Here is a 14,330-nt window from a genome sequence, read left to right on the forward strand (position 1 = left end):
TTAAAAACTATAATAAAGAGGGGGCGGTATAGTGTTGCATACTATAATGGAATGCAGAATAGAGTTTGACAGACAAAAAGCATGGTGTATTAGTGGCATGAAGATAGGGATAATCAATCAACAGACAGCTGTCCTTAGTATTGTCAATCACTGCAGTATCTGTCCATGTCTCCTAATTTTAGTCGAAGCATTTAGTGTTTAAAAGCACTGCTTTTACAGATAGGATACACAACCAATATGTTCCAGTATGTTTTTTATTTGCATTATCAACAATCATACACATTCGTTTGTCTCCCAGCATTGTAGCACGTAAACACAGGACACGAATAACAGTTTGCCCACCCACATCACCAGAGAAGCCTGTGGATGTTTAGCCTACAACAGGAGGAATATTCAGTAGCACAGGAAATCCAAAGAATTACCTCATTAAAAATAACAAGTAAAACAAAATAACAAAATCAATAATAAACCAACATCAGTGCAATTGTGTAGCATATACAATATGCTTCTGCAAATAATAATACTGTGTGATCACATTTGGAGGAAGTGCTCAGCAGTTCAGAGGGCACAGTGCTAACAAAGAGCAGTAAGAGTCCATAAGATAAACAGCTTCTAACACTGAATCAATCATTGATGTTTTTTTTTGTTTTTTTTGCGTTTTTTTTTTTTGCCTGTAACCAAAACAAGGCGCCAGAACATTTAGTAGTACATGCTGGATGAAATGGAACAGTTCTGTCCAAGCTGTAAATACTGCAGTGCAGACAGACTCCAAACCATAGAAGTCTTTCACTTTATGATGGAGTTTTATAAGGTGTTAAAGTAAATTTTCAATGTAAATAATTTACTGATGTAGTTGAAACCTCACTGGAGTGACTGAGGTGAGTGTAGGTGCAGAGCAACATGCTACAGAGAGATACTTTAGAGGTTACGTGCCTCATTATGTCTAGTGGTCCCTAATCTAAGACCCCTCAGGTCCTGTCTAAGTGCCCTGTTACTAGAAAAAAAAGCTGCAGATTTATTTGAAACCACTCAAATACAAATGCCTAATGTGTATGACACACTACAATAGGACAAACTATGTTTCTGACTGTAATCATTGTGTAAAAAAAATCATACAGCTGTTTCACTTTCTTTTCGATGCTGATCTAGACCGATTAATGATAGGAAATGCTCATCGTGGAATATAGAATGTGAAGTATTGCTGCTAAATATGTGCACTCTATGCAAGCATAGAAATAATAAACATACTGTAAGATAATCATCAAATAAGATATCTTAGTGGCCACAATTGTGGCATCATATACATCTGAATTTACATATATTCATATTTACATGCACTTGTTGTGCAAGATATTTTTTATGTTTTAGGCGCCGCGTACTTTGGACAATTCAACTTCTTCAAACATATCTGATCCTACTCAAATGGACCAGTTACTAAAATCAAAACCACAAAAGACCATTTCACTGGTCTGTGATCATTTTTTTTTGCACAATTGTGACAAAAATAAATAATAGAATGTGACACAAAGTGGTAAGTTTCTCTTTTTTTAAGTGTGCTGAAAATCAGTCAAGTGTGTGTACAGGGGTTGTCAAGCATAGAAGATGAGCTCAGGAATCTGTCCCCCCTGCACACCTGTGCCGTTTGTGCTGTCCGAGGAGCACTGGAACTGAAATGTTACTTTCCCACACTGCACCTCTGTCATCCCCTCCTGTCCAAAGTAGCTTAGCTCGCTCCCATCAAGAACCACACTGGCAGTGTAGAAGGTATCCGGCTCGATTTGGACCGGATACTCAAACCACACGGGGAAGGTGTTGCTGGAGCCATCAGAGAAGTATTTGCTTAGGTTTTGTCCCAGCAGTACTCCTTGGCGTTTCAACTCAATTTTTGCACTGTACTCTGCTGAGCCACAGCTAGAGCCATAAAGTCCAAACCCAGCAATGAAAACTCTTTTATCCACTGCAAACTGTATACTGTCACAGCGGCCCCTATAACGCCACTGATTGCTTCGGTAGGCACAGGACTGAAATCTGTGGCAACGCTGAGGTGTCAGACCCTTCCTGGGCTGGCTGACAAACTGCAGCTCAGGCTTCTTGACTGCTGTGTACCACAGAAATATGTCATTGGTCTCGTTAAGAGTCAAAACACCTGATTGGGCTGCTCCATTGGCAAAGTCGTCGAGAGCCATTGTAGGGATACGTATCAGGTACATGGCCTTGCCCAATACTTTGCGTTTGTTGTCAGTTGAAGAGGTGAGCTCTTGTCTCTGGCATTCAGCCTCAGCCCAGCTGAGTGCTGCCTCGAACACCACTATCTCTTTAGCGTTTAGTGTCTCTCGCTGTAAGATACTCTCCAGGGTCTGTGCGTCGATGTCGCAGAAGCCATCTGAGCGTAACGCCAGCTCGGCTTGGGCATCAATCACCTCCCAGCAGCGCTGTGTCAGCTCTGGCTCCTCGAACAAGCAGCTCTGAGAGAGTAACACGCAGGCATTCTTGGCACTCAGGCTGGTCTCCAGGAAGTTGACGCAGGCACGTGCCAGGTGAGGGACAATGTACTTCTTGGCAGCGTAAAGAGTGGCCAACACTGTGTCAGCACTCAGGTCAATCTCATCACAGTAAATGTACCTGTTGACACAAACATTTCTCAGCTTGTTGATAAAATATTAAAATAGCACAGAAATACCATGCAAAACTGTATGGATATATGATATTAAAAATTTAAAAGATATGTGATATTAAAAATTTAAAAGAGATTCCAAAAAGTAAACTCCATAAACAAATCAAACCAGCCAAAAAAGTTGCCTCCTACACCATCATCTACCACCTACTGTAGCTCACTGGCAAGGCAGAGGAAAACAAAACTCAGAAATAAAAGTTATGTAGAAACAGCAAAGAGGGAGGTAGAGAACAAAATGTCCTGATTCAGCATAAAAAGTGGAATGTACAGTATAATGAAATAAAAATGGATTCATAATTTAATTTGTATGTCACTGGTGAGTGCTAAGTAGCTTAGTTTACATAGGACACAGAAAGCCGGAGACTAGTTTCACTGAACCTTGCTTTTTTTTACCAACATCAAATTTAAGGTATAATGTCAAAGGAAAGGAACGGTTGGAGGAAGTTCTCTATGTTCAAGTGTAGCGTTTAGACAAAGAACTATCCTTACTTCAGCATTGCCAGAAAGGCTGCTGGTTCCACATCTGGAATATGGATTTCATCCTTATTCTCAGCCAGTTCACCATAAAACATAGCATGGAACACTGAGCTGCCCACTGCCAAAACATACTGTTGGAAGAAGCAGAGAAAACAACGTGACAGCAGAAAAAAAAGAAGTTAAAACAAGCCCTAGTTCATCTTTGATTTCACGGACAATTGACATAATAACATATTGTATACTGAAAGAGAAAGATTATTAAAAATGGGGATTGTACCAAATTTAATTAGTTCACAAGCAGCTCTTTACATAAAAACACAGATCACTTTTTGGATACTGAACAATATTTCAATTCTAATCACTAGAGAGACCTGATGAGTTTCGCACATAATGAGCAGTTCTCATTTCTATTTACTAGTTACTGTGTTCCCTGAGGATAGGGATGCAGATTTCTAATGAACAAGATTGCCTCGGATTTAAATAGAAAAAAGTGTGAGTGTGAGAGTGCAATAAAAGGTCAATTTACTGAAATGAATGACCTAGCTACACTTGTGATGAAACTGGATAAAACACAATGCAGCTAATATTTATACAAATAAGCATTGTATACAAGACTGCGAGTCATGTAATTCCATTGATTAATAGCTCCATGTACTTTGAAGAATTTTTTGTGTGTGTGTGTGTGTGTGTGTGTAAATGCTTATGTGGTTGGTATACATTTTCTCAAAAAAAAAAAAGGACAGACTTTTGAAGTCATTCTAAAATAAAACTTAGAGGAAGCAGGTCTAATAAACGGTGCTGTTGTTGTTATACACTAAAACCCACGTATCCTTTTTCATTAAGAAAAGTCTGCTGAAAGGCAGTTGCTGTTTTTTTACGTGGCCATTTAGAGATCAGTATATAAATACTGTGTATTAGAGTAAGATTAGTCCCACGTTTGACTCATTGTATTTTACAAATGTTTACATTAAATACTGCCTTTAGCGGTGAGCTGCATTCTGCATCATGGAGAGATATAACTTTGTAAATCAAATAATAATGCATATCTGAATTCCTGCCAAATGGACACAATAATGATTGCTGCGGTGAATGCCATTATAACCCATTGGCATAATGTCTCCGCATAAAGTGCAGTGAAGTTACCCTTAGTGTCCTTCCATAACTGCTTCCTAGAAATGCGCAAAGTGCACTGCAGCTACCAATCATAAAGGAAAAAAACGGTGCTCATTGGACAGTGTGGATGAAGATTGGACAGCTGGGCCACATTCATGACGGCAAAATCACTTAATGTAAATGAAAAATTATATTTCAATAGAAATGACATTAAGATGGGAATTTGGATAAGGCGCATACTGTATCAATCATTAATGAACATCTTGAAAAAGCTAAGGTCATAGGGTGGACTAAACAAATGAGGATGTCGGCCTGTGGTTTACAGGGATAAACAGGATGAATATGGGCCCGATCATAATAATTATAGCTATTTATAATAGTTTCCTTGTTCTTTCTTACCCATATTCAAAAGCTAATCAAGTGAATGGGTAAAAAAGTGTTTCAAGCAAATGAGATGCAGAGTTGAATGCACCTTACTCTACGGCTTCTCGTCAGCTGTGTACTGGTGGATGTGTTTGATTAAAAGTTGGATAATTACAGAGCAGCTTCTGAAAGGCTGAGCTGAAACAGAGACAAAAGCAATCCATTCTGTGTGAAATGACTGCTGAAGAGGATATCCCTTCCTCCGTTGGTCGCTCTGTGCCTCTATCCTTCAGCCTCATTTACATAAATAATTGAGGACTGTCTCGAAAAGACACATGGTGCGGAAGTGAGAGTGGAGCACAAAGGATTTCAGTTCCATTACTGCTGGCAATGAGGAAGATGATTTTTATGCTGATATGATATGAACAACACCGGGCCCAGCTTGCTGATTGCTTGTTTGTTAATTTCCTCCCTGCTACCCTGATTTCAGTGGTTGATGAAATTCTTACTCTGTGTCCTGGCAGCCGCTGGGTCCTTCCAGTCTGACCCACCACAAAGTGAACATCTGCCATCAGCTCATTGTTGAACATTACTGAATTTCTAAAAAGGAAAAGAAACAAAAGACATGAGAAAAATGTGTCTTGCACTATTTATTCAGAATATTTACAAATAGTAGATAACAAGGAAAGATATATCAGAACTTGTAGATATTGGGAGGGAGATGAAATGAGGATCAATGCATATGTGACCATTTTACTATAATTAATGTGATTATATATATAATATAATTTAAATATACTAGTTAGTGAGCAGTCTTTTACAGATTTTCAGGCAAAATAGTAACAATTATATTAATCATTCCTGCTACTTTAAAAACAAAACTTGTATAATTGTATAAAGTGTCTAAAACGCTTCGGGCAAAACAAGTCTCAGGTAGATTAAAACATACATATGATTCAAAATCTCAATCATCTGTCAACAGAAGTCTTGGACTGTTTATATCTACCCAAACATAGACAAACAAGACAATGACCTTAATGGAAAATCCCCACTGTGAAAGAACGGGACCAACAATATGTTGATATATTATTTAGTAATGGAACATGTCACAGTGGTGGGTAAACAGGCCCGTGTCCTGGAGAGACAACAAAGCCGGGCTGGAAAGCTCACATTTTAGTTGGGACAGCTGGGGTCTTTTACTGATAGGCCAAGGTAAATATTTTGCTTTTAGTACAGAGCAGCCCCTGCCTGTTGTGCATATCAAACGCACCCGGTGCCTGTCCGCCCTCTGTTATGTCAGAGCAGCAAAGCCTGCAGGAGCTGGAGTGGGTGTAAACACGGATACCCCCAGCAGATTCAGGGCAGGGCAGAGGGAACACCCACACACACCCACACCCACACACACACACACACACACACACACACACACACACACACACACACACACACACACACACACACACACACACACGTATATACAATACAAAAAAACATCTCGATATGCATGATGATGACACATTTATAAAAGCGCCTACCTTTCTCTTATGGTGGAGTACAGCCCCTGCCAGTTACAGTTCTGTATGGTGTTGTTGTTGTTGAGATTCTGCTGCTGATACTGTTGCACTGTGGTGGTGGATGCTGACTTTTTGGTGGGAAAAATGTCCGCTGCCATCTTCTTCTTCTTCTTGCTCCTTAGAGTGATTATCTCATAACAGACTGGGGGTAGCTTGGAGCTGCCACTGGCATTCCCTTTCTTGGAGCTTTTACTTGACTTGCTCTTCACTGACTCTGGAAGCATTAAGAAGAAAGTCAGACATTTCATGTTCCTTCCCTTGGCATCGACCATGAGTGTGTTCAACTGCCGAGCAGTGGGAGCCCATGCAAAGAAGACATTCACCAGGAGCAGGCAAGTGTCAGGGAGGACTCAGGGGGGTCTTGGGAAAAGGACAGCTGAGACTTGAGCTGTGCTCAGCAACGCAGTAGTCACAGATCCTCTATGAGGCGGCAGCTTATAGGATAACTCTTTTTCCTGTTATCTTCTCTACAAGTTCAGACTGGTGATCCAAAGGCACATTTGCTGTGTGAAGTTTCATCAGCTGACGTAAAGGCTCTTAGGTTCCCATCCCTGCTTGTCCAGAGTGATGAAATCAGCTCTTCAAACCACTTTTTGTCTCCTCTGCTTCCCTGCCTCTCTCACTCACTGCTCTGCTGAGGGGTTGGCCTGACAGCCCCAGATTTAGTACAGCTGCACAGGTCCTGAGACAAGCAAGCGGGGTTTACACAATTCCCTTCATTTCTCACTCTAACTCCTTCTGTGCTGCTCTTCTCCCCTCAGTCTCTCTTCATCTGTAGATCTACCTTTTTCTTTCCAACATGTGCTCTTTTTTTTGTGCTCCTTCTCGATGGAGCAGAGTCATCTGCAGGATGCTGTAGCCGTGGATGCTGTGCTGCTGCTCTGCTCAGCCACTCGTTCTGCTGACTACAGAGGTTGAATGGGAGAGCGCAGAAGAGATAGAGAGCCCCCACCTCCCCACCTCCCCACCCCACCACCCCTCACAGCACAGTACACGGCTCTCTCTCCGGAGCTCAGCCAATGGCAGCGCACAGTATTCATGATTGGCTAATGCAGCCTAGTGCGGCACCTACTTGAATATGCAATACTGAACATCTTAATTAAAGTGACAGCCATGCCCCATAACAATGATATATCTCTCTACAGTCTTACTTCCTGTGTTTGCTTTACCTAAAGCCACAGCATTCAGTTTTCACTACAGCGAGTATAGACAATATGTAATAATTCATAATAATTGCAAATTTGCATTCTCTTTTCAAGGGCAACATTTGCTCAATTCATGTATCAGATACATCTAATACATCTTTTTAATGAGCTTTTTAGCTTTTTATAAATGCAAACAAATCAGTTCTGTTGTTCATGTGTCTGCTTTAATTGGACTTATGACCTCTACATAAACTAAAAACAACTTTTTAGTTTCAGATGCAAGTCCACATACAAAATGCATGTTTAAAACAAACGTGATATACAAGCAATTTTTGTACTGCAAGTACTTGGTAGTATTGGTTATTGTAATGCTTTAGTATTTATGCATCTCTAAATACAGATTTCAATTGATGTCTAGATTTTGGATTTCAATTTTGTAAAATTGCTCTGTAATACCACAGACATTTTCTCAGTGGCTTTGCTTTGAAAAGCCTACCACTTCCAGTCAAGAACATGTGCCTGTACTTAAGCTTACTTGTTAAGTCATCTCTTCAGGCGAGTACACGGTGTTATAAATGTAATGCACTCTTTGCTCAGTGTATAATGTATACAGTTTCTATGCCCTTGTCTGGTTAGGCCAGACAAGACACTGGGTATTCTATTTAAAATACTGGGATAATTTATATATTTAGTAGCAGCTAGAAATGTTAGGGAATGCTGTCATGTTTGATGTAATTCTAATTTGATGTGTTATTTCTTTTCTTTTATGACATTAATACTTATTCTACTACGTATTTTGTATGTTGCATTAATATTAGCCCCATGTCTAGGTTTTATAACAATCATCTGTTGATTACATCATATTGTTTGATTAAAAATAAAAACAAGATCAATGTGGGATGGATTCATGGAACTGAGAAAGTCTTCCTTAAACTACTGTCACAATATTGATTTTCCCGTAAAACCTAATTAACTGTTGTTGCGTTTGCTGCACTAAGGAGTATTAGCCACTAAGCCCCTTATACATTATGTGCTGCAGAACAGAGAAATTTGCTATGGTAACATAGAGCCAACATTACAGGGCACCTTACTCTCAAATTGCAGGCCACTAGAGATGTTACCTTGGTAACCACATCCACAAGCAACAGTGGGATAGAAATGCAGTATACAAACATAAAAACAATGATCTTAATATTACTCTACAGCTTTTATAATATTACTCTACAGCTTTTTACAATTATTTATTTCTTGGTAAAACATAAGCAAGCTTATTTTACTGTAAATACATATATTTGTGTTGGGAACTGTATGTTATTTTACAGCCACCCACTGTCCTTACCAAATACTGAAATGAAACTGTAATGTTAATAAAGTAACCTTGATAACCGCAGACTGAGCACACATGTTAAATCAACAGTATTATTTATCTGGCATCCTGGTCTAGCAGCCCATGTGATAAATAGGATGTCATTATATATCAACCTAAATGGCTTCCTGCTTCTTTAATTGCATTTTCTCTCCATTCATCAGCAGAAAATGTAATCTCGTTATTCACACATTCAGAGGTAGGAGGGAGAGGAGAAAGTAATGATGGTGTTGTCACAGCGACAGCATCACCTTTGTCTCACACTTTGTCAGCACATAGTCACACATCTTCACAGATAACGAAAACATTAGCATGACTGTAGTAGCACAGCGAAGAGCATTGTGGTTGTCCTCAGTTTTTCAGTGATGGCAAGAATATATAAAAATAAATCCACAAACAAAACAAATTAGTGCCCCACATTTTGGTAGCACTGAGATATTTGCTGATTTTATTTCCTAATGCAAGCTCATGGCTTCATGCGGTTTCCCTCACGTTTTTGTGAGTGGCAGTGCTTCAACCCCAATGTACTTGTAATGCGATAACTTCAAAAATTGAAGTTAAAAAGCAGCAGCTGTCAAGCTGTGCCTTTGTTGATTGCTTCATGATGACAGTGCTAATTGAAACACTGTTATCTTAAAAAAAAGAAAACTAGCCAGAAAAACTCAGGTTCCTCCATATTTATGAGAATACTTGAGTAATTTAGGTAACTCTATATCTTGGCTGTTTTTCCCACCGAGTATTGCAAATTTGTTAATAATTAGATAATTGTACATAATTATATCTACTGTCTCTTGATCACATTAATGGCTTTTAGACATGGTCTGTGCTCAGTAAAGAGCAAGACATCAATTTGTAATTAAAGCCCTTCATTGTTGAAGCACATACTACTTACATTTAATATGTAAAAATAATAATTGTTTTGATTTATTGACGTTACCAGTAATCAATATTTATTCAAAGTTACAGCAATTTCCCTTTTTAAAATTTGTGTTTGTTAAATTTGCCAGGAAGGTGAGTTTACAAAACTCCACAAAAGAGCTTAAACTAGAGAGCTAAAAACTAGTTTGTTGTGACACAGTCTGAGCGTTCGGTTGACAAATGTGACTGAGGAGAGGACATTTGTATTTATTGGACAGAGACGAGCATGTAACAGCCTGGACCGTGTGAGCAATAGAAGCCTCCTGTCTGCTACAGCTACAGTCCACCACAGTCTCCCCCTCCTTTCCTTCACCGTTCACTGTCTGTGCTGCCCAATGAACCGATGAGTACAAACTAAATTTATATGTGTATTTATTTTGGTAGTGGATGAAACAGCTATTAGCTCCAGTTTATGACTCAGGCCTGTTTGTCGACTGTATTTTTTATTCCAGTTACACAGTGAAACTGTTCAGTGTCAGACTGTTGCTGCTTTAGTTAGTTTGATAGTGACATCAAACTCCTGTCCTGTGTCCACACTGCAGTTAATGTGCTGCTCCCTGCTCTGTCATATAACATAATTTAAAGCAGAGACGTTTCAAATTGTGAAGTGAGTGAGTGAAGAGAGGAGATGGAAAAAAGTACAGGTCAAAATTCCCCATTAAAAAAAAACTACAAAAGAACACAACACAATCAAAATCTAACATGGAGACATATATAAAACAGACAAATATTGCAAACAATAAAACTCTGCTCATTTAGGGGGTTTTCATAAGAAACAGTTGTGGACACAAAAACTGTCTGATCATTTCAGTTCTCTACATCTGAGAAACTATGAAACAAACTGAACTACTTTATTTTTGAACAATGAGTTGGCCATCAGTTAAAGTTATTCAGCAGCTGCAGCAGAAGACCAGTGCAGCCAGGCTACAGAAGTACAGGGATCTAAACATGTTCCCATGGGTTTGTGTAGTGGTGCACACTCGTGAGCATTAGCACAACAGCATTGCTGGTAAATAAAATCCAAGGGGGAAACTGTACAGTAGGTACTTTCCAAAATTAATATATTAAATATAATACTTATTTCTGCATGTGTTACTATGTAAGATGATAACTTTTTACTATTGTCTAACAAAATCTTATCTTTTAGAAGCACAAATTAGGTCGAGAGCTGGATGCGTGCAGACCAAACTCAGAGGAGCAGCAGCGGGTCAGAATAACAGGAGAACCTAATCAAATAATTCAGGTGAGGCTATAGTATCTATATTAATCCAGGCGTTGCAAACAAGTCGAGTATTTTTTGATAGTAAAATGTTCCAATAAAAATTTGATTGAGGCAGCCAGTGGAACTCTTTCAGTCTATAGCTGATCACTTCTTTAAGATTATATATATAAAGGAAGAAAAAATGAATAAACCCTTGTTTGAATTTAACAACCTAACCTCTGTTGAATTTTTTATTCGTGCTCCATTAAAATTGTAACCACAAATTTAGAAGTAATTTCTCGGTTTTATAGGGAACACCAGTAAGTAACATTCATGAGGACCATCAAAAACTGCACAAACGACATCATCAGGGGAACCCCAGTGGTGACTGGTCTTGACAGTGTGGTGAGTTGTTTATTTTATGTCTTCAGATGTGAACAGTCATATTGCTAACTCTAGTAATTTCATTTATGCTCTACTTAGCTTTTCCCAACTCCTAATACGAAGAATTTCCACCAACACCTGAAATCTGTACGGAAAATATTACAGCATTTAAAAAAACAGTTTGATCTAAGTAACAGTTTTTTCCTTAGAGTCAAATCAGTATTAGTTGGTCCGCCCTACTAAAATATGTTCCACCAACATCTAAAAGCTGTATGGAAAATATTACAGCGTTTTACATACAGCAAGTTTTAGTTAAGGGATTTTTTTGCAGTAGTACTCTACTACTTGTAATCAAAAGAGATGCAATCTTAATTAAGGTTGGTATTTACAGCTTAGTCCACTGAATACTGAGGTCAGTATTCGCTGCAGTATAGGTGACAGCTTGATGTTGTGAATTTGAGCACAGAGATTTGGGCCTGCATGGTGGCAGGTCTCTTCTGCTGAGAAACACCTGCTGAGAGGCTTGGCTGAGCACACCATAGAAGAGAGGAGGGTGGGAAATGAACTGTGATGCAAGCCTGGCACATGGAGGCAGGGACACGATCTAGCAGCTCGTCCAGCGTACAAGGGCAGCTGACAGGTGGAGGGGGTGGAAGCGATGGATCTGCCCAGAGCCATGGCTTGGATCTCCTGAAAAAGAGAAATTTTAGCCAGCAGGGTCTGGGAAAGAGCGGGCAGTCATGCACAACAACTTTACAATGTTTGTGTGTGTGTATGTGTGAAAGTAAGGGGCCATATGTCGTAAATATCTGTTCATATAACTGAATGCTGCAGTTCATCCAAATTCTTCTTTTTGAAATTGCACTATTTGTCTTCTCTGCTTGTTCACAAAGACCATCACAGCATAAATGTAGCCAGCTGTGTCTGATTTTTATCAACCTTAGCTGTATAATCAGCTTGTCGGGGGTTTTACTCGTGCCAGGATAAACATTTAATTAGAAAAGCCAACATGAATTTTTAACAATGTCTTGTCCAACAAATGACCTAGCACACTTTAACTGACCAGAGAAGACAACAGCACCATAGATGAGATGATAGCTTCTCCTTTGGCTCACAATCAATATGTCAAAGTGAGAAGATGTATGGGGGTAATTTCGCTTGCCTAGACAGCACAGAAAAGCCAGCAACTGTTGGAGGGGCCTCAGGAGCAACAAGCCTGTCTGTACTGTAAGAACGGGAGCTCCACTTTTAACACAGGCACATTTCCCCTGCACATACCGCATCTGTATCTATACTGTATGTAAGTTCAGTATTTATCTGTCCATATGTAAGTGTGTGTGTGTGTGTGTGTGTGTGTGTGTGTGTGTGTGTGTGTGTATGCATGTGTGTGTTTGCTGCTGCTGAGAGTGTGGACACAGTAATGACAGTGTAGAGAAGACCTTATAACCCCAGCCCACCACACGCTCACATGCTGACTCCCACACACTTTCTATCAGTGCGCACTCATCGCCCTCAATCTGCTGTCATATAAAACTTGATAGCCATCATCATTTTTAGTGTTATCAAATATTTTGTACGCCGTGCGACTAGTTCTTTGCAAATGTACCACGTGCCTTTCAATGAATTTAGTTTATTTGTTTGAGCATGGTTTGGTGTCCCCTAAAGAAATCTGGTGTTTTGTTGTAGAACCTTTGATAAATCTGACTTAAATTGTCTTTTATTGTCCTAAAAGTTTGGGACATCAGGTCAGGTCATCAAAAAATTACCCATGTCTGGAAAAAAGACACTAGCAGCCCTTAAAGCCAAAATAGTGATGTCAAGCAGAATTTGTGGATTTTCTGATTCTGGTTTGCTTTGATTCAACACAGAGCTACAGACAGACCACAAAGACCAGAGCACCTACATTTACAGTAGTGGAAACAGATTTTCACTTTTTGATTCTGCACCTCAAAGAGGTTCTTGTAAACCATTGTAGGAAGAAGAATATTGCTCAGCAGGGATGAGGAAATGATGAAATTTGTCTGGGGACATTTTGAAAGACAAAATGTACACTTTGAACATATCCTGACAGACATGCCCTCCATTCAGTAGCCTGTGCTGTAGCTTAGAGGGGCTGAAAAAGGTATTTAGGCAGAAACCTTTAACAGTGTGGACTTGTGGTGATTTTCAGTGAGTATATCCCTGAAAAGATCAAGATAATTTGTGACTATTACATATTGCACTAATTCAATGACGATCTAGATCAATATGTAATTCATAAATTACAGGCACTTTTGGCAGCAGACTTACGGCGCACTCTGACTGGAAGTATATGCTTCTTCACTAATTTATAAGAGTAATAAAATACTACTTTATGAGCTTATACCGTTCATTAAAATCACTGACATGGAATGTACTAAATTACATAACCAACATTGATTGTTCTGCAGTACTAATCCAGTCTGGACACAGCTTATCTCCTTTGCGTAGATCATGGAGGCTGTTAAAACATCTCTGGACAGGAAATGCTTAATGTTCTGTTGAAACAAGGGTTAATGCCAGGCCAGGATTTTGTTTGTGCACATCACTTTCAAATACCCAGTTTCCTGTGAGCTTATTGAACGTTGGTGCCAGTTCCATTTCACTTGCAGTCAAATATTTATATGCTGTATCCTTAATATCATAGTGTACTACTAGCATCCAAGACCTCTTTTGGCACAGCATCAGACTTGCATCATCACTCAGTTGTTAAATTAAAAAACAAAGTGTCAGAAACAGGATTTAAGTCATGCAGGTTTTCATTCCAACCAAACATCACATCGAGCGGTTTCACCGATAATGTCAAACATACAGGGGTTGCTTGTCATATAAAGGCTACAGTTTAGTGATCTTTAGGCACTAAAAGCCCAAATGTCTGCAGACATACATGGCACGCCGCCTGTAAAATATGGAAAAGCAAGGTGTTGACGAAGCTTTTTCAGTGTTGGCAGGAGTCCCATCGCTGCTGGAAAAGCTGACCATATGGTTCATCCTGTGATGTGATTTATCATGTCTGCATCCCATGCAGATGCACAAGCTGGTGTACATACTCAAGAAACTTGGCATAATATACACCTCGTTGGATGCTTATACATAG

At 39.4% G+C, this 14,330-nt stretch overlaps 1 protein-coding gene across 2 annotated transcripts; it reads right to left on the reverse strand.

The window, feature by feature from the left end:
* Positions 1–238: 238 nt before the first annotated feature.
* btbd3b (BTB (POZ) domain containing 3b) lies at positions 239–7,159 on the reverse strand. 2 transcript variants are annotated; one of them, XM_067525228.1, is made up of 4 exons: positions 6,163–7,159; positions 5,137–5,227; positions 3,164–3,282; positions 239–2,622 (listed from the first exon to the last, which is right to left on the reverse strand). In XM_067525228.1, the coding sequence occupies exons 1-4, from the start codon at positions 6,471–6,473 to the stop codon at positions 1,590–1,592; spliced, it is 1,554 nt and encodes a 517-aa protein (XP_067381329.1). In that variant the 5' UTR covers positions 6,474–7,159; the 3' UTR covers positions 239–1,589. The 2 variants fall into 2 exon arrangements, with proteins under 2 accessions (XP_067381329.1, XP_067381336.1); XM_067525235.1 differs by lacking the exons at positions 5,137–5,227; positions 6,163–7,159 and adding an exon at positions 4,737–5,129.
* Positions 7,160–14,330: the final 7,171 nt, after the last annotated feature.

Source organism: Channa argus, chromosome 1, assembly GCF_033026475.1.
Source record: "Channa argus isolate prfri chromosome 1, Channa argus male v1.0, whole genome shotgun sequence".
NCBI lineage: Eukaryota > Metazoa > Chordata > Actinopteri > Anabantiformes > Channidae > Channa > Channa argus.